General features: G+C 45.1%; 1 protein-coding gene across 1 annotated transcript; it reads right to left on the bottom strand.

The window, feature by feature from the left end:
* Positions 1–14249: 14249 nt before the first annotated feature.
* Positions 14250–20314, bottom strand: POLR1F (RNA polymerase I subunit F). Its single transcript, XM_007505409.3, has 4 exons — positions 19701–20314; positions 19286–19427; positions 16648–16856; positions 14250–15652 (listed from the first exon to the last, which is right to left on the bottom strand). Exons 1-4 carry the CDS (start codon positions 20297–20299, stop codon positions 15232–15234), a joined length of 1371 nt encoding a protein of 456 aa, XP_007505471.2. The 5' UTR covers positions 20300–20314; the 3' UTR covers positions 14250–15231.
* Positions 20315–20652: the final 338 nt, after the last annotated feature.

Here is a 20652-nt window from a genome sequence, read left to right as displayed (position 1 = left end):
TGCTCTTAAATATATGAGAACTTGTATATAACACCATCATCTGAGATATATGAAGCAAATACTTTCTTTCTGACTGACTCCCTTCTTATCCGAGTTGTGTTTATTTTGTCCATTCAGAATGGATTTAATTTCTTATAGAAGCCTGCTATTTCCAATCAGCATAACTTGCAGCAAGTTCCTACGATCTTTCTCACTTTAACTTCAGGGTATAGACATTGTTTGTATAAGGAAGGACTAGTATGGGGATTAATTTGCAAAAGAAAGTCATTTGAAAGTATTTTCTCCACTCTCATACTGATAATATCATAATTTTGGAACACACAAAAACTCTGGCACTAGAGCCACTGGGTCTGGTTCATTAGCATTATAGATTGGCTGATCCACAGTGTTGTCATGCAATGTGAATGCATCAATAGATCTGTGTAATGAGTCCCAACAGTAAAGCTAATGGAAGTTTTCCAAAGCTGCATAAAACATACAAAACATTTCAAGATACCCTTGACCTATCAAATTATTGTCAGTTGGATGGTTTATTTCATATTAAATAGACCATGAAGCATCCTTTTGGGTAATAAATCCCTTAGGTGCTTTTAAAGGAATATTACATTTCTACATGAATCTGAAGTTTTATTGATTTACCTAACATGTTTTGGGACATTGTACGGCAAATTTGCCCTGTGTATCTGTCCATGTATCATTGTGTGAAATAATTTTCTTTAAGATAGACGCAAAAAGTGGAGGAACCAAAAAGCAGCAATATTCACTGATGTTTCTTTCCTCTCTTTCAATTTCCTGACTCTAGGACACATCCCATTCTTTTGAGATGGAAGATGGTAGGAGAGAAAGACATAATTGTATGAGTCCAATGGTTAGCAACTGTTTCTTTCTTCAACATACTATCTTCCATCTCCTCTATTACTTCTCAGCTGTCTACTATCTTTGAAATCTTCAGTGTTGCCTGTGGCCCTCAAGAGATATCCATGTTCTAATCCCCTACAAGGAGACTAGAGTAAATGCATAGGCATTCAGTCCAGATGGAGGTCTCCTTTCATTGAAAACCCTTCAATGCAGAATTAAATTCTTTCAGTGATTTAATTTGTTTGCCATTGTCTTTAGAATTGGAAAGTGCTTCATTTAGAAGTCTATACCCTTTATTCCATGACATGTCCTCTTCAATCCAGTGACTCTGGTCTCTTGGCTATTCCACAAATAAGATACTTGATCTCTGGACTTTAGGAATTTTCTCTGGCTGTCCCTCAGGTCTCCTCCACTTTGATTACTAACCTCCCTGGCTTCCTTTGTCTTAACTAAAAATCCACCTTCTACAGGAAGCTTTCCCCAACCATTCTAAATTTCAGTACTTTCCCTCTATTCATTATTTCCTGTTTTTCCTATATACAATATACTTGTATATGTATTTACATTTTGTCTCCACTGTTAGATGGTAAGCTCCTTGAGAGCAAGGATTGTCTTTCACCTTTTTTTTTTCATCCCTAGTGCTTAGCACAGTTGTTGTTCAGTCATGTCCAAATTTACATGACTGCTTTGGGGGTTTCCTGGCAAAGATCCTGGAGTGGCTTGTCATTTCTTTCTCCAGTGCATCCCCATTTTGCAGATAAGGCACTGAGGCAAATCTTGTTAAGTGACTTGACTAGGGTCATATGGTTAATAAGTGTCTGAGGTCAAATCTGAAATCAAGTCCCACTGACTCCAGAGCCTACACTCTATCCACTGTACCATCCAGCTGCTGATACCAATAATAACCAATTTTTTCTATAGTACTGTAAGATTTGGTCTTTGTTCTATAGTCAGAGGACCTGATTTCAAATTTTGTTTTTGATGATGAATTACTGTGGCCCTCAGGAAGTTATTTGCATTTCTGTATTCAAGAGTGATTGAAAACTGCCTATTCTTATCTTTGAGCATTTATCCACTGGAAAATTACATTTATTTTCATAAATTTGATTTAGTTACACATATATTTGAGAAATTAGATTTTTTTCAGAGATACTTGTTATAAAAATATTTTCCTAGCTTTTTAAATTTCCTTTTAATCTTGGTTGCATATATTTTGTTTGCAGCATGCCTTTTTAATTTAATATAATCAAAAGTATCCATTCATATTTTATAATGCTCTCTATTTCTTGTTTGGTCTTAGATTCTTTCTTTAACATAGATTTGCCAGGTAAAGTCTCCCATGCTTCCCTGCTGTGGGATGGGCCAGCCTCCTACAGGGGATGGGGTCTTAGAGATAGGATGATGTCAGCAAAATGATGGGTGGGACACAGCTTTCGCATTCAACCCACAACACAGGTCTCACAGTTAAAACTGCTCCACTTTGGCTGAGGCCTGGCTTTATTTTATACCTCATGATCACACATCTACTTGGCACACAGTCTCATTCTCAACATACATGTTTCCATGGAATCTAACAACAGACAGGAAGACTAGGGAAATAGACAACAAAACAGTGTTGCCAAGGGCAGGATCAGTGGGTAGAATCAAGATGACCCAGATATAGCTTAGGAATTCAGAGCACAGATTTGCCAGTTTTTATGCCTAGAAAAGAGGGTCCTATCTAAGTGAGTATATAAGAATCCTTAGATATAATTTTGTAAGTGGGCTCTCCTGGTAATATCCTGGGGGGACAGAGTGGGACATCTGTATTAACCTTGCAAGCATGTTGCTCTCATCTATTTTTTCCTGGGGCTAAGTAAGAATAGTAATCATAGTGATTCGAATAATAAGGGGATGTTAATAATGAAAGTCACTTTGGGGGGTTTCAGTGAGAGTTTCCATCCTTCCTAGGGGCTGTTTCCACAGGGACGGTGTCAAACAGTGTGTGATGGCTCCTGGCACTCTCCTAGTTTGCTTATAGCATCACCCTGTATGCTAGGATCATGGTATAGTGTGTGAGATTCCCAGTCTCTGCCATATCATTTTCTAATTTTACTAACAGTTTTTGTCAAATAGTGAGTTCTTGTCCCAAAAGCTGGGATCTTTTGATTTACTCAAACACTAAATTACAACAGTCACTTTATTATTTGGTTTTATGTTTTATTCCAGTGATCCACTACTCCATTTCTTAGCCAGTACCTGTTTGTTTTGATTATTACAGCTTTGTAATAAAGTTTGATATCTGATACTCCTACATCACCTTCTTTAACATACACATATGTATACATATATACATATATGTATTTTTATTAATACCCATGATCTTCTTTAATTGTTGTTCCTCCAGATGAATTTTATTATGTTTCCAGCTCTAAAAAACAATTTTGCATCACTTTTATTAGAATGGTGCTGAATAAGTAGATTAGTTAAAACTTCAATGTTATTCTATTTGCTCAGCCTACTTATGAAAAAGTATTTGTTTAGCTCTGACTTTATTTGTGTGAAAAGTGTTTTGTAATTAAGTTCATATAGTTCTGGGGTTTATCTTAACGGATAGACTCCCAAGTATTTTATATTATTTTTCATTAATTTAAATGAAGTTTTTCTTTTCCCTATGTAATAAGAACAATAAGGGAGGTTACACCCACCTACACTGGTGAATGGGGGTAAAGAGAGAAAAGGTTGAGAAAATAAGGGGGGAGAAGAGATCTATCTTCCCCTCTCTTCCCCTTGGTGAAGACAACCTGAGTTTGTCTTCCTGAGGGACAGAAGATGTCTCCTCAGAGAATGGGTTTGGTAGGTGAAGGTTAAGGACTGGAGGAGAGGGCTTTAGGGAAATGACCCACTACCTCCCTTCTTAATATTAGCTATTGTTGGGAGGCATGATAGATTGTCTTGCCTCTGAATCCTCCCAGTAACCCAACTACCACTTTTCCCTTTAAGATCTGAGTTAACTCCTCAGTCCTGGTCTTGAGCTAGTCCTCCTCCTTGGGGAGAGAGGTATGGTTCTCCCCAAATCTTCAGTCCACTTCTTTGGTGTCAGAAAGTAGGCAGACTTAATCTAAATAATAACACTTTAATAGAGAACCACACAGGGAAGGGAAATTGGAAGTTGGGTAAGGGAAGTGGGTAGCAGGAGTCCCTAGAGACTGGCAGACTGACCCCCCAAATCTTGGGGATTCAGGCCCTCAACCTTGACCCCTCTTCTGGTCAGCTGCTGATTGTCCCTACTCTTGAGCTAATCTGATTAAATTGCTGGAGTACAGGACAAATTGGAGATAGAGAGGTGGAGGAAATCCTTGGAGAGGATTTTCTCAGTAGATGTCTTCTTCAAAGTCCAATCTATAATGTTTAAGATGAGCAAAAGACTTCCAGGGATCACCAGGAAGCAGTTAGTGTCCAAAGAGAGATCTCCAGCCTCAGAGATCCTCTTGTCAGGCTCTAAGCTGAAGGAGAGAGTTGAAGTGGCAGTTTTGAGGTCTACTTAGCCTCTTTTCACACCCTGGAATCCTGGGTGTCTTCCATTTTGCCCTCTCCCCCACATGGACTGCTTCTTGCTTCACTGAATCAGGTTTCCTTCTTTTGCATCTTCCACTCTTTTGCATATTCTTCTCTTACATCTATATCTTATTGTTGGGTCTTATTGGTAATATATAGAAATGCAAATGATTTATGTGGGTTTCTTTTATATCCTGCAACTTTGCTAAAGTTGTTAAATACTTGACCTAAATTTTTAGTTGATTTTGTAGGATTCCCAAAGTATACTATCATATAATCTGCAAAGAACAATCACTTCATTTCTTCATTGCCTATTCTAATGCCTTCAATTTCTTTTTTATCTTATTGCTATTGCTAACATTCCTAGTGAAACATCAAATAATAGTGGTGACAAAGGGCATCCTGGCATTACCCCTGATCTTATTGGAAAGGCTACTAGCTTGTTCCTATTACAGCTAATGCTTGCTGATGGCTTTAGATAGATACTACTTATCAGAGAGGAAACCTTCATTTATTCCTATGCTCTCTAGGGTTTTGTTTTTCTTTTTGTTTTGTTTTTATAGGAATAGTTGTATTTTGTCAAATGTTATTTTTCTGCATCTATGGAGATAATTATATGGTTTCTGTCAGTTTTATTATTGATATGGTCCATTATACTGACAGTTTTCCTAATATTGAACAGCCCTGCATTCCTGGTATAAAACCCACCTACTCATACTGAATGGTCCTTGTCATATATTATTGTAGTCTCCTTGATAGCACTTCCTTTAAAACGTTTGCACCAACCCAAAGATCCCAGCTTTTGGGACAAAAATCCACTATTCGATAAAAACTGCTGGGAAAATTGGAAGACAGTGTGGGAGAGACTAGGAATAGATCAACACCTCACACCCTACACCAAGATAAATTCAAAATGGGTGAGTGACTTAAACATAAAGAAGGAAACCATAAGTAAATTGGGTAAACACAGAATAGTATACATGTCAGACCTTTGGGAGGGGAAAAGCTTTAAAACCAAGCAAGATATAGAAAGAATCACAAAATGTAAAATAAATAATTTTGACTACATCAAACTAAAAAGCTTTTGTACAAACAAAACCAATATAACTAAAATCAGAAGGAAAACAACAAATTGGGAAAAAATCTTCATAGAAACCTCTGACAAAGGTTTAATTACTCATATTTATAATGAGCTAAATCAATTGTACAAAAAATCAAGCCATTCTCCAATTGATAAATGGGCAAGGGAAATGGATAGGCAGTTCTCAGATAAAGAAATCAAAACTATCAACAAGCACATGAAGAAGTGCTCTAAATCTCTTATAATCAGAGAGATGCAAATAAAAACAACTCTGAGGTATCACCTCACACCTAGCAGATTGGCTAACATAACAGCAAAGGAAAGTAATGAATGCTGGAGGGGATGTGGCAAAGTAGGGACATTAATTCATTGCTGGTGGAGCTGTGAACTGATCCAACCATTCTGGAGGGCAATTTGGAACTATGCCCAAAGGGCGACAAAAGAATATCTACCCTTTGACCCAGCCATAGCACTGCTGGGTCTGTACCCCAAAGAGATAATGGACACAAAGACTTGTACAAAAATATTCATAGCTGCGCTCTTTGTGGTGGCCCAAAACTGGAAAACGAGGGGATGCCCATCAATTGGGGAATGGCTGAACAAACTGTGGTATCTGTTGGTGATGGAATACTATTGTGCTCAAAGGAATAATAAAGTGGAGAAGTTCCATGGAGACTGGAACAACCTCCAGGAAGTGATGCAGAGCGAGAGGAGCAGAACCAGGAGAACATTGTACACAGAGACTAATACACTGTGGTATAATCGAACGTAATGGACTTCTACATTAGGGGCGGTGTAATGTCCCTGAACAACTTTCAGGGATCCAGGAGAAAAAAAAACACCATTCATAAGCAAAGGATAAACTATGGGAGTGGAAACACCGAGAAAAAGCAACTGCCTGAATACAGAGGTTGAGGGGACATGACAGAGGATAGACTTTAAATGAACACTCTAATGCAAATACTAACAACAAAGCAATGGGTTCAAATCAAGAAAACATCTAATGCCCAGTGGACTTACGCGTCGGCTATGGGGGGTGGGGGGAGGAAAAGAAAATGATCTATGTCTTTAACGAATAATGCTTGGAAATGATCAAATAAAATATATTTAAAAAAAAAAAACGTTTGCACCAATATTCATTAGGGAGATTGTTCTTTAGTTTTCATTCTCTGTTTTGACCTTCTTAGTTTAGATATTAGCACCTTATTTGTGTCATAAAAGGCACTTAGTATGACTCCTTCTTTGCCTATTTTTCCAATAATTTATGTTTGGATTGTTAATTAAATGTTTAGTAGAATTCACTTGTGAATCCATGTGGCTCTAGAGTTTTTTCATTGTTGGCTTGTTCATTTTTTTTTCTAAGATGGGATTGTTTAAATATCTTTTTACTCTTCTCTTAATTTAGGTAGTTTTAGGTAGTTTATTGTAAATATTCATCCATTTCATTTAGAATATAAAGTTTATTGGCAGATAATTGGGTAATATAATGCCTAGTAATTTAATTTAATTAATTTAATTTCCTCTTCTTTGTTGGTGAATTCTCCCTCAAAAACTTTCTTACTAAAACACCAAGTCACCAATAATTATAATGATCCCTTTAATGTATTAGCTTCTTTATTTCCTAAGGCCAAAGAATGATCAAGAGACAGGAAGAAAAAAGGACAAGAGAGGGCAAAATAGTGACTGAAAAATCTCCATTCTGAGGCTTCACAAGCTTCCATTCCAAACCAACTCTAAAGCCATGTGTATTCTTAGAGGAGGGAGAGTTGAAAGAGACAAAGAGAAAGACAGAGAGAGAGAGAGAGAGAGAGAGAGAGAGAGAGAGAGAGAGAGAGAGAGAGAGAGAGAGAGAGAGAGAGAAGATCCATTTTGGTGTCTGATCATTCATTCTCATGACTTGCCCTAGAGTTGGGGTTATGGGGGGAGGGAGAGAGGATCCTCCTCTGGCTCCCATGAATGCATTCCTAAAACATTACTCCAAAGTCTGCCTGAAAATATGAAACACAAATAGAAGAGGGAGATACTGGAAATATAATCTATAAACAAATTTTATACTTTTTTTTCTTGGAGGGAACAAATTCATTATGTATTATAAATGAAATTTTCAAATCTACGAATTGCTTTCGAATTTTCAAGCTGTCTGCAAAAAAAAACCCCAAAACAGAAAATTTTCCAGGCATGATTTGCAGTACAGTAATATGCTTTATTTGAGATTACAGTTGTCATATTCATGATTTGAGCTATCCCAGTCTATAAACTTTTGTTGGAAAAAACTCAAAATCAGCATCTGAAAATATGCAGAGGAGTTTTATCTGTTACTCCCATCTCCTTCCTCCTCACTGAATCATAGATCATGTTCTTGAAACCTAGGACTCAGGTCAAAGAAAAGATGCCTAGAAAATCTTTCATGGGTTTATCTAAACGCTGCCCTGTGACCGTTTCAAAATATCAAATAAAAACCTTATCCTTACAGAGCAGAACTGGTTGGTGCCTTTCATTCAATTTAGAAGGCAGTTCCTGGATTTGGGGCCATTTGTGAACACACCATCTACTTCTTGGGTCCTTTCTAGACCGTCAGATGAAAGAAATGATTCATGGACTGAGTGTTTAATTTATGTACAGCTGTGACCCTGGACAGATTTTTCATATTTGGCAATCAATGAAATCACATTTAAATGTAGAAACTGTTAATCAAGGAACCTATGCCAGTCTGAGGGTTCACAGAGAAAACGGCTTTCAATTATAGGGGTGATTTGGAAAAAAGGATAGATCTCCAATTTTGCCTGGACTGGAATAACAGTTCTCTTGGTATCTCTTTCATCTGTGGTATAAACCAATAAAGTGTCTTTGTAAGTCTTTTATTAAAGCAAAACAAAACAAAACAAACAAAAAAAGCCGTTCTTTCCCCTTTTTCTACAGAATAATAATTTATTTAGTAAGTGCTGGACACTGGATACAGAGTCAAACAACTGAGTCAGATGGGCTGAGGAGGCTGAGCCATTGCCCTGAGGCTTAATATAAACAATGTGTAATTAAAAACAACACGTTCTATTTTAACATTTGTTCTAATTTATATTTTATTTTGAAAGAAGGGAGCCAAGAAGCCAAATCATTTGTGCTGGGGTTCATTTGTCTTTTCCGTTTCCAAACGAACTGGAAGAAAATTTCCCAGTTCCTTTGCCCTACGGTCAACAAGAGACACACAACTTTTTCACACAATGGAGCTTGAGACAACATTTCTGATAGAAGAGGGCCAAAGGGTCAATGGTCAAAGGAACTATTGACATAAAATTTATCTGGAAGGGAGCTTAGAAAATGGTTCTTCCTGCTCTGTCATTTTACAAAGAATAAGATGACTTATTCAGTCACAAAGATAATAACTAACGGACCTCTGTTCAGCCTGTGGTGGTGTTTCCAGAATACTAGGAACAAACTACAATAAACATTCTTCTACTACTCTCTGTACTCAGGCAAGACGACACTGACCTGGAAACCTACCCTTTTCACTGCCTATAGAAGAACAAAGATGAAGTTGCAGAATGTAGGACAAAGGCCATAAAGTCTACTCTGGTTCCTCCAATTTTGAGAAGTGAAATGCCCAGGAAATGTGCGACACTAATGCTAGCTTCCTTGTAATTCATGGGACTTGAAAGGACCGATTTATCTCAGCTTAGATGGAGGTTGACCTATAAGGTTTCCAAAGACAGATCTGCATTAGTGTGGTTGTGGATCTGACTTAAGAAAGAGCTCAATATACCTAAACGTAGGAAGAAATAGGAAAGGGCTTGATCCCTCTCTGATGGAAATAGTATTGAAATGCAGTTGTAAATAGAAGAAAAGCCATTCTATGGCAGTAGCAGCTTAGAAGAGGGGCTGGAAGTGGCAACATGGCAGATGATAGCATCTCTCCCTTCCACTGAGAAACTATCCAACAGATGACACAATTCTAGCAGCCAGAAGAGTGTTCCAGATGGGATTCATCTCAAAGGGGATGGGTTTTCCAGGCTATACACTCCAAATAATCATGCACATAACTACTTGACGACTTCTACCTACTGTTCTTTCCACCTTATGCACAAATTAACAGAGTGAACAACCTTTGTTTTTCCTCTGGATGTCAAAATTGGTAGAGAGCTAACTTAGAGAGCCCTGAGAGTTCCTCACAGAACTGCCTAGAGACTAGTAACCACAAGCAATTGGTCAAAATTGATATTTGCTTTCTTTCTTAGCTCATTATAATTCCGTTTTCTTGGCTGACTGCACAATATGCCAATATTTAACCAGCATACAATCTCATTGACATCAATCACCGCTTCAGTGCTACAGATCCCAACTCGTCCACCATTTGTAATCTGGGACCATGACCTCATCCTCCCAGACCTTCTGTAGAATATAGGAAGAACAGGTTCAGTTACACAACAGGCATTTGGGGTAGGCACTGATGACCCAAAACCAAAGGTGAAATAAGCCTGGCCTCAAGCAATTCACATTTTATTAGAGAAAATGAAATGCCCACATGGAGTGGGTAGGAAGTAAACACAAGGTCACTTCAGAGAGTGGTTGCCAGTGGCTGGGGGAATCGAGGAACGTCTCTGAAAGGGAGATGTAGCTTGTGCTGAGCACTGAAGGAATGGAGAGATTCTAAGAGGTAGAAGGAAGGATACTGGAGTGGTTTTCCATTTCCTTCCAGGCATTCAGGGAAGTCTCTGCAAGGGGACAGAAGTGGGAGGTCTTCTGTCTGACTTTCCATGGGGGTGAGTGGAGCACTCGGACAATCCATCTAACATTCCTTCCCTTTGGTCTCATCACAAAGGTTTTGGATCACGGATTTCAACAATATCTGATTTCTTTCATTCTTTTATATAATTCCTGTTTTCTATATTTTAAAAGTGAATACTATCATATTCAAAGTAAAGCAGAAAAGAAAGATTGCCTGTGAAATTGTGACTCTATTAGGTACAGCTGGTTATTTCCTCTTAAGTGCACAGTGAATTCAGCCTTTAAAGCTTTTCTGCCTGTCCCTTCCCCATCGCCCCCCCCCCCCCCTTTTCCTTCTGTTCTCTCCCCTTGATGAGGTCTTCCATCGCTTTTCTGGAAATCCATCACTGGTCGCCTACAGAATCTCTCCCCTGCCCTTTGGTCTCTCTTGAGTTTTAGCTCTCTCCAGATCATGGCGTCCTATGATTCACATTCATGTGAATGTTAAGCGTTGCTGCTAAGCGATGGCTAACAGGCCAGCTGGCTCTTCAGCCTTTGGATCCAGGCCTGGCAACGGCCAGAACTAAGCGATACCGCTCAGGCCCAAAGGTTCTGGAACGTCTAACCCATTCACTGCCTCCACGGCAAGGAAAGGGAACACCACACCAGTATGGTGGCCAAGAAAAGCTCTGGCCATGCCATTGTGGCGTGCCAGACCCTACTGAGCACCATCCAGAGATGGGGTAGGTGTAGGCAGAAGGTGAGCTCCCTGCCCAGCAAAGGGCCTGGCACAAAGGAGGCACTGAACAATGTTTATGGATTGAACTGAACTCAAAGGCAAAGTCATTTTTCAAGAAAATGGAGGCCAAGAATGGGAACGGGAATCGAGACTGACGCTGAGATTGCGCTTCCAGGCTGCCAAAGCCCTCATTAATCCTCGTGACAACTCTATGGAATAAGTGGCATTATTGTGCCCACTTTGCAGATGGGGAAACGGAGGCTCGGAGAAGGAGGGAGTTTGCCAGGGCCACTCAGCCCCGATTTCCAGATGAGCATTGTGCCCGCTCCTTCCCAGCCTCACGAATCCCTTAAACGCCAGGAACAAACGGTAGTACGCGAGAAGAGAGAGAGGACACATCTGAAAGGGAGAGGGAGGCCGACGCCACACAGTGTTCGCTAATGGGCGTAAATGCACACAAACGGGATCGTTTAGTTCCTTGGGGTCAGTCTGGTTAGGAGCCACTTCCCAGCTGGACGCCGGCTCAAGCCAGCCTCGTCTTAAAAGTCCGAAACACAGCAAGGCGCAGACTAAGAGGACGGGGAAGGAGGGAGGCGGCAGGGAGGAGCAGTGTGGAGATTTCTTTTCTGGCTGCTCATCATCGCCCAGTATACTGGGCTGCGAGAGGAAGTCCGAAGGATAGAAAAGTTCCACGTATACCACTATAAATAATGATATGTGGAGAAGAAAAGGGACATCGTCGCCTGGATACCAGGCAAGGCTTCCTAACCAGGAGGGCGACCAAAAAATGGACCGAGCCGACCTCGGAGATGGTGGGAATCCCTTCAGTGGGGGGCTTCCGAGCAACTTGAAGGGCAGCCACTTGTCTGAGTTCACGGAATTTAAGTGGGAGGGAACCCAGGGAGGCGGAGGCCAGCTGGGATCTGAGAGGTGGCCAGAGGACCCACCTTCTGTGAGGGGGACTCTCTGCTTTCCGAGCTTGCTCTGGTCAGGGTTTTGTGTCTCTTACAGTTCAGCCCTGATGGCTTCATCACTAGAATTTCTTCTGTGAGCTTCTGCGACTGGAATTCCTATTATATTTTAAAAACAGAAATTATATCATGCTGCATTTCTATTTGCAATAATCTAAATGGTTTCATCTTCATTTTAAGCGGATTTCTGCCCTCAGTAGGGTTTCTATTTTAAGACCTATAAATAACAAAAACTCTGATGATGACGATGCCACATCGGCACACGTTGTACTGAAAAGGATGCTGGGTTTGCATCAAATGATCCGGGTTCCAATCTTAGTTTTCCATTGGTGTAACAAGGGGCTTAAATGGATTTCAGCCCCAATTCCCCTCCTTTATTTCACATTTTATTTCTCTACAAAGCGACTAAAGTTTTAAAAGCCTCGCTGGAGACAGGAGCCGCACCGGCAAGCCTGAGCGCAGAGATCTCTCCGGGTCCTCGTCGGCCAGTTTTCCTTGCAGCAGACAGCGGAGCTCAGGCTGCGCCGTTGGGCTTCCTTGGACACCCGCCCGTCGAGGGGCTCCCTGCTCTTACCGGTTTTGCCCAGAGACCTCCTAACGTGTCACCGACACACCAAGACCTCTCTGGGATAAAAGGCACGAGTCCAGGCTTGTGGGAAAGGCAGAACCAACGATTTCTTTTCCATGAATTCTTACCTTTCATCTCAGCATCAAGACTCTGGATCGGTTCCAAGGCAGAAGGGCCATAAGGGTGAGGCAATGGGGATCAGGACTTGGCCAGGGTCACACAGCTAGGAAGTGTCTGAGGCAAGACTGGAACCCGGGACCTCCCCTCTGTCGGGCTGGCTCTCCATCTCCTGAGCCAAGTAGGCGCTCCCAGAACCAGCCATTTTCAAAGGCATCTTGCTTTAGGGTGATGGTGGAGGCCAACACATCTCGTCACACGTTCTGTGGAGTGGAGTGTTCCTTTGGGCCAGTTATAATTTGTTTATTCTAAAATAGGGAAGTTGGCAGGAGCCCCAGTGGACATGCTCTAAAAAAAAGGAAATGATGATTTTAGTCCTTTCCTTCTTTCCTCTGCGTTCGCCGTTTTCCTTGAGGACTGCTCTCACTATCAATTTGTCGCCGTTACCATTTTATCAATACAGAAACTCTCTTATACTGACGCTGCTCTACGTGCCCAAGGGCGAAAGGCCTGAAGAAAATCGCATCCAATAACTACTCCGCTTGTGGGGAGATTAGGCCATGATGGGTTCAACCACAACCATCCGATACAGAAAAACCAGGAAAAAAACACTCCTCTGAGATTTTCCTGACTAGTCCAAAGGCGGCAGGACTCGTGACTGACTTGACACCCTTGACATTTCCCTCCTCTCCTTTCTACCTCAGGCTGCCGTAGGGGAGGCAGCGAGGGAGTCTTCCTGGCATCGGGCGTAGCTCCAACCAGGCTTCAAACCCGTAAGCTACTGCTTTGGACAGCAAAACTCTCCCATCTTTCCGTTTAACCCAGAATTTCAATTGTCCAGCCCTGTGCTGACCTTTAGGAGGGGGAGGCATCTGCACTTCAGGTTCTACTATTTTGGGGTCGAAGAACAACGTCTTTTGGCGCTGCTGCTTGGCTATTCTTGGGGCAGCTTAGGATTGCCAAGTATCGTGCCGTGGACGTGTAAACACACTAAGGGTCACGGATGGAGAACTGGACGGGCCTTAGAGATCCCCGCGGCGACACCTTTATCTGACAAATGAGAGGAGAAACCGAATTGGTTCCCTTCACACAGCTCTTCAATGTGAGAAAAGGACCAGTGAAAAGCAGGTCACTGAATCAAAGCAGACACGAGGCTCCTGTACTTAAAAGCCAGGAAAGAATTTACTTGGCTTCATGATGAGGCCATCAAATGGAAGGAAGTTTTATCATTTCCAAGGACTTCACTTCAGAAATTAGCCATCCTGCTCCTGGGGTTGGTCGTCTCCCAAACTGGAAATCAATGGCCTCTTCAGTAGCTGATTGGGAGGGATGGGGGAGACACCGAGGAGTCAGGCAAGCTCTTTGCTAATCACTAAACCTTTCCTTCTCAAGACTGAAACCAAAAAGCCCCGAGGCACCCGAGCATCCCAATCATGTCCATCCTGACTCAAGAGCTTTGGGGAACATGGCGCTGAGGACAAGGATGAGGAATTTCTTTCTCACATTAACTCTTAGGAGGGATGATGAGCTTTTTTGAAAACCGAGATAATATAAAGGTAAATAAAATTCCAGTATCTAAATTATACCAAATTGAATCCTAACATTTATTTGACAATATGATCTAAATAACAGAAACTCAAAACTGAATATAGAGTGGTAAAAATGGGAAGACTGTGAAAGTTAAACTAAATAAGATTCTCTTTATTATGCAAACAACTTAAAAGGCACTTTGGTAATACTGGATCGATAAAGATGCATACATACACATATATATATACCCCATAACAAAGCACTTGGTTCTTTATTCATATACACATACTTAACTTGCACAAGAAATCCCTCCCCTCTCTAGAAAAGCTGTATGTAAATTAAAGCTCTTTAAATGGAAACCCCTTTTTAAAATAGGATTCACGAGGAATAATCCTATGATCAATCTTCCCATCACGTGAGGAGTACTTTAGGACATCCAGTTTTCCCTTCTGTCTGTCTGGTAAGTGCAGAGCGGGAGCCACCAGGAGGCACAGTGGTTAGAGCGCTAGGCCTGGAGTCAGGAAGCCCTTGGTTCACATTCGGCCTAGTTAGGTGATCCTGGGTAAGCCCCTTGGCCTCTGTGAGCCTGAGTTTCCTCAGTTGTAAGAGGGGTGATAGCAGCAGCACCTCCCTGCCTCTCAGGGCTCTTGTGAGGCCAAATGAGATAGAAAGAGCTTTGCCCTGTGCCTGGCATGCATCAAATGCTATGGGAATGGGAGCCATTAATCATCGTCATTATTATTAATTCTCCCCGAAATGAGGATAACGATGGGAGGAATGGCTAAATCCTCTCCAGACTACCAGGACAGTAACGCCTGCCCCACTGTGGGCCTGGAGAAGCCAGGCCACCAATGAAAACAGGCAATGTCAGTCTCCTGGCAATTGCTCCATCTCCCCTGGACACCAGTCACAATTCTTGGGCTCAGGAACAGCCCGACCATGATACTGGGCTCCCTCATCTCCTGGCAAAATGGCTGGAATTCCCCCGCCTCCTGGGAGTCATCTTTATTCTCTGGGTCATTACAATGCTCCCCAGTAACCCCTTCTCTCCTTTCCAGGCCAGCAAGTGCTCAGGCCCTTCCTCAGGCCCCTGGACTGGATGGCCCCCCTGGCTGTTCAGGTCCAGAGCGGCTCACTCTTTCTTCTTTTTCCTTTTTGGCCGAGGCTCTTCGGGGGCCACAGGGCCCTCAGGCTCGTCACTATGCTTCTTCCTCTTCTTCTTCTTCTTCTGGTGGTCACTCTGGTAGCCACTCGAGTCGCTGGCATGCCACAGAGGATCCTGTTCAGGCTCTTCTCGGTGGCGTTTCTTCTTTGCCGGAGGTTCCTGCTCTTCCTCACAAAGTCCATTCACAGCCTCCTGGGCCTGGGGGTCAATCTCTACAGTCCCAGCCTCATCAGAAGGTGCAGCGGCCTCCTTGAGGCCACCGTCCAAACGGGGCTGCTTCAGGTCCTTCTTGCTCTTCTTCTTTGGCTTCTCTTCCCCAGTTCCAGGCTCAGGCTCATGGCCGGCATTCTCAGATCCCTCGGGAAGAGCAGGGCACACAGGCGGCAAACTGTGGAGACAGGACACGTGTCACTAGGAATACAGGGAGGCCAAGGCAGGAGCGGCAGCCTGAGGGCCTCACTAGGGCCAATGTGGCTGGCTCTTTGGTGGGAGGGCTCAGTGCAGCCAACACACCCAGGGATCAGGCTGCAGCCCCCAATCACCAGCTGCCTCTCAGTGCCCAGGATAACAGGACCCTGGAAAGCCCCTCAGAGCCCTCCCGAGCAGGCCCAAGGGGCACGATGCAGGGAGGGCTCAAGTCACACCCATCCGCTGCTTGCAAGCAGCCTCCCATCGTCAGGGGTCTCCATAACAACAAGGAACATTCCCAAACCACCTACTCCGTGCAGGTCCTGCCCAGAAAGGGGAACAAGGAGAGGCCTCCGCTTCTCATAGCAGTCGCTCTGAGGGTTCTGTTCTATGGGATCAGCCCTGGTATCAGGCCCCAAACTCTAAACGTCATCTTCTCTTTAACATGGTCTCTCAACCACATTAAGAATCTCTTCTAATGATCAGAATGAAACCTTTTGCCTTTTGTCTATGTGCAGTCAAGTGCTGGATCTGGAGCCAGCAGGACGTGGTTTCACACCCTGATTCTTTCCTGCCTATGTGGGCTGAAGCTTCCCTGACTGCAAATTAAAACTAAATTATGCCTATTGCATGAAAATACAGGGAGGACCTTTGTCAGACTATTCACCGCCTCAAGGAGGGAGAAAGAGAATCTGAATTTTAAAAATGTCAAAAACGGCTTTTATACATAACTGAAAATTTGGGAGGAAAAAACCCTAAATTACATGAACCTAGTTTCTTCAGGTCATTTTTAAAGTCAAAAAGACACCCTGGATCAAATAGTAGCCCAGCTAATCGTATCCTCATTTGACCAATTTAACTGCCTCTGGCTGAATCTCCCCTCCAGCACCCCCTTTTTCCTCCATCCCATTCTGTGCACCGCAAGCACAGACGGGCCTGGCAGCAGCACATCTTTGGCCATCCTAAAGAACCCACCTGCTGACAATAAGCGCTCCTCGAATGCAGAAGACGCCCGCAGCGTCCGAGTCGAGGCGGGACACTTCAAACTCCAGCTCATCCCCTACGTGGAAGTGCAGACCCTGCCACTGCTCTGCGGGCATGTGCTCTGGCTTGGGGATGGAGGCATTGAAACATCCGTGCACCAAGCAGCCCAGGTGGCTGGGCGCCACCTTATTGACTGTGCCCTGGGGGGAGAAGAGAAGAGAAGGACCGAGCTGAGCCCCTGGGGTACAGGCAGCACAGTGAGCTTCACATAAACGTCCACCTGAGCAGGGAGAAAATGTGCTGCAGCTAAAATGTCAAGGCAGTGTGGGCTTGCTAAGTAAAAATACGATTTACATGGGGTTTTCTTCCAACAAAAAGTGACTCTTTTTAAAGTGCTTACCTTCCATCTTAACATTTACACTGTGTATTGATTTTAAGGAGAATGGTGAGGGCTAGGCAGGCAGGGCCACCCACCATAAGTGCCTGAAGCTACGTTTGAACTCAGGGCCTCCCTTCTCTAGGTCTGGCTCTCCACCTACTGCCCCACCTAGCTTCCCCCAAAACAACTTCTACAACTGTTCCTAAACCCTCAAGGAATGGAGATCATCCTCTTTCTTAAAGCAGATAAAGACTCTCTCCCTGCAGAAACCACCTAGAAAATTCTCCTCAAAAAGGTGGCCTGCTTTCTGATTGAAGCTTATTCAGGGCAGGACACCTGTTTTTCACAACAAATATCTGGGCTGAATTTCCATAAACACAACTGAATTTGAAAGTTTATAAAGCACTCTTTAATGAATCAGCTTGGCAGGATACAAAGGTTAGAGAATGTCTGAAGACTGCATGTCGATAATGTGTGAAACATCACACGTTTAATCTTAAATATGTTCATTTTAGTCAGCTTGTCTGCTTTCATCGTAAAGCTGTCAAAAGGCCCTTTCTAGAAAGCCCACACTCCCAAAGATGGGTTGGGAAGGGAATGAGGAAAAGGGGTGGGGTGGGGGAGAGTCAGAGATTTCAGACAGGGGAACATAGAGGATGAGGCGAATGGAGGCAACAGGCAAGGAAGGGAGAAGGTAACACCAAACTACAAAGGCCCCAGAAGCCAGAAGGGGCCTTTTCCTCATCTGTAAAAGGGGAGAAACTATCTGGAGCTCTTCACATGTAAGATGGATGCTGGCGGGCTGGTGGAACAATGTCCATGAAGGATTCTGTGCATTATCAGAGGTGGGATCTGCTGGGAGATCACCATAGAAAGTGTGACCAGAAGAGTTGCTCTCCAGGAAGACATAAAAACTGGAGGGAAGAGAGACCCTGGGGGGACAGCAGCCCAATGTGCCCCTCTGGGAGGTCAGAGTAGATGTGCCAGAGGCCAGATGTGGCAGAGGCAGAAGTCAGCCTGGGCCACCACCTGGAAACAGGACCAAGGAAGGCTCCAGGGACAGGATATGGGGGATGGGCCCTTTTACTTGTCCATAATGCCATGACGAACCCAGAGGAGCGGGCCACAGAAAAGACCAAGCCAACTGACCCCGGGTAATGTAGGGAGGTGGTTTCCTCCATGTGTGCTATTCTTTCCTGAGCATGAGCCGACCCTAGGAGCAGCTGGCCCCACGGTGCCCATGATCTCTAGGAATTAGGGCTCTTCACCACCAGGCTCCAATCCACCTGTGGAAACACCCTCCCGTTCATGAACTCTGGTCTAAACCAGCCTCAAATCAGTGCCTGCTCTGGCCTGGTCCCTCCGGATCCCCCATAACTCCTGCAGCCACCTCTCCCCCGTGAAGGCCTCCTGCACTCACACAGGGACTGCTTTCTTTGGGGGTCTTCTGCCAAGAACCTTGCCCAGAAGTTGATGCACAGTAAGGAGGGGAAAAGTGCAGAGTTCAGTTCTGGAGGCACTGGACTTCCTACATTTGGGGAAAGGCAGCCTCTTGGGTATATAGGCCTTTGGGAGTAAGGGCTCTGCCAGTCTGAGAGCAGCCCCTGGACTCCATCTTCTCTGGGAGAGGCTGCGAGGTCAAAGAACTTGGGGCTGGTGGCAGCCAGGCCTGGCATTTTTCAGATTATGGAATGGGAGCTAAAAGCTTAAGTGACCGTTAAAAGATCCACCTCCTTCTAGGCATCTGGGGCAACATTTGAACCCAGATCTTTCTGACCCATATCAAATCTTCCTCCCCCCTCCACAATGCTGCTTTGGCTTTGGCATAGATCATTGCAATCAGGCTGAAATGGAGCCTGTCATTGTGCCAAGCTGGTGGTCCTCCTCTTCCTCCCAGGGTATACAGGGCTGCCCCCGAGGCCACATCCAGAGTCTCTCAGCCTTGGGGAAGCCCAGAGTACCGGGCCTGGGCCTAGACCTTAGAAACAACACCTCTATTTCCCTGCAAATACCCCGCTATGGAATTGCCCGTGAGCAAGCACAGGGCTTAAGGCCCACTTCCGGCTCCCAGTCACTGAGACCCCTCAGGGCCTCGAGCTCAGACAAGTCCTGGGGCTTCCCCCTGGTCTGACCAGCCCCCACTTCCTGTCCCCGCCCCCACTGGGTCCTCTGGGGAAGGGAGGAGGCATATGGAGAGGGGCCCTTGGACACCAGGCGACACAAGGGGACTGAGCAGGAGTCCGGCCTTACCAGGAGCCGCTGCCCCCTCTCGGGGCAGAAGACCACGAAGTCGGCCTCCACGTTCAGGTGCACGTGGCCCTGGTCATCGTAGATGTCCCCGAGCTCGCCCACGATCTTCAGGTTGTCATAGGCGACGGGGACCCCCCGCAGGCTGTGGAGAGAGTGAAGGCGGTGATGTTCTGGGAAAGGGGCCGGACCGGTCAGCCCTCAGCCTTAACCCTCGGGCCCCGGGGGACTAGATGGGAAATTGAAGAGGTGAAGGGTCCCGTCATGCTTGGGCGACACCTATGTACTCAGGCATAGAGCCGCTTCCGCGTTCCTTGTCCCACCTGTCTAGCTGTATAGGCGGCCCCCTCTTCGCCTTTTCCAATTCCCCCCCCCCCCCCACCCCCGGCTTCTGCACCGTCCGCATTCGTGGCTTCACCTCTCCGAGTAGCGCAACAGCTCCCGGTCCAACTGCTCGCGGAGACCGCTTCGTTTGCGGTCCAGGAAGCGAGGTGCCAGCGCCACGTGTCGCCGGTGAGGGCCCACGCTCAGGCACGAGCCAGGCTTCACGAGAGCGCGGGCCGCCGCGAACGTGGGCAGCTGAAGGCCCGAGCCGGAGCCCGGGCCCGCGGGACCGGACACTGCCATGCGTCTGCCTGCCCGCACCCACTTCTTCCTCTGGCCTCTGGCCTCGGCGCGGGACAGTGACGTAAACAACTTGCGCCGGGCGTGCACACGCCACTCGCGTAACTCTCCAAGCCCCACCCCCTGACGACGTGTCACGAGGAGAGGGAAGGGCACTGCGCCGTGGCGGGCGGCCGGGCGGCCGCCAGAGGGCGTCCAAGTACCACAGATGCAAGGACAGGCACAGAGCATGCGCAAGGAGTTCCCCCTTATTTCCATCCTCATCTCTTTCCTCTCTTTCCTCCTTTCCCCCTGTGCGCACGTTCTCAGGATGCTGGCTCCTCCTTGGGGATGCTCCAGGCTCTGGCACAGAACGCGGAGCCTTCTCGTCTGAATGTGTGTTCGTGTATGCATGTACGTGTGAATGTGTACCCAACTTGTTTTCTCTGTGCACACACAGGGCTAAGACGGCGTGTGATCTAATTAATATGAGCAGGATAGAAGACCGCAGCGCAGGTGCGCACAGAGATGCTGCAACAGGGCTTACCACGTACTCACGGGCGCACAGAGATTGACTCTAATCTTTGGGTACTTGGTACACACGAGCGGGTCACTAGAGCGACGTCTGCTTTCTCTGTGACGAGGAGGCACAATCGCAAGAGAAGCCGCTTCCCGACCTCGGTATCCTGGGGAAATCCCTTTGGAGTCCGTCTCCAGATCCACAGCTCCGCCTACAATTCCACTATTTCAGGAGACTCTGGGGGTTA

Source organism: Monodelphis domestica, chromosome 5 (assembly GCF_027887165.1).
Source record: "Monodelphis domestica isolate mMonDom1 chromosome 5, mMonDom1.pri, whole genome shotgun sequence".
NCBI classification, from domain to species: Eukaryota; Metazoa; Chordata; class Mammalia; order Didelphimorphia; family Didelphidae; genus Monodelphis; species Monodelphis domestica.
The sequence above is the reverse complement of the archived record's forward strand: the minus strand, read 5'-3'. Positions and strand labels throughout refer to the sequence as shown.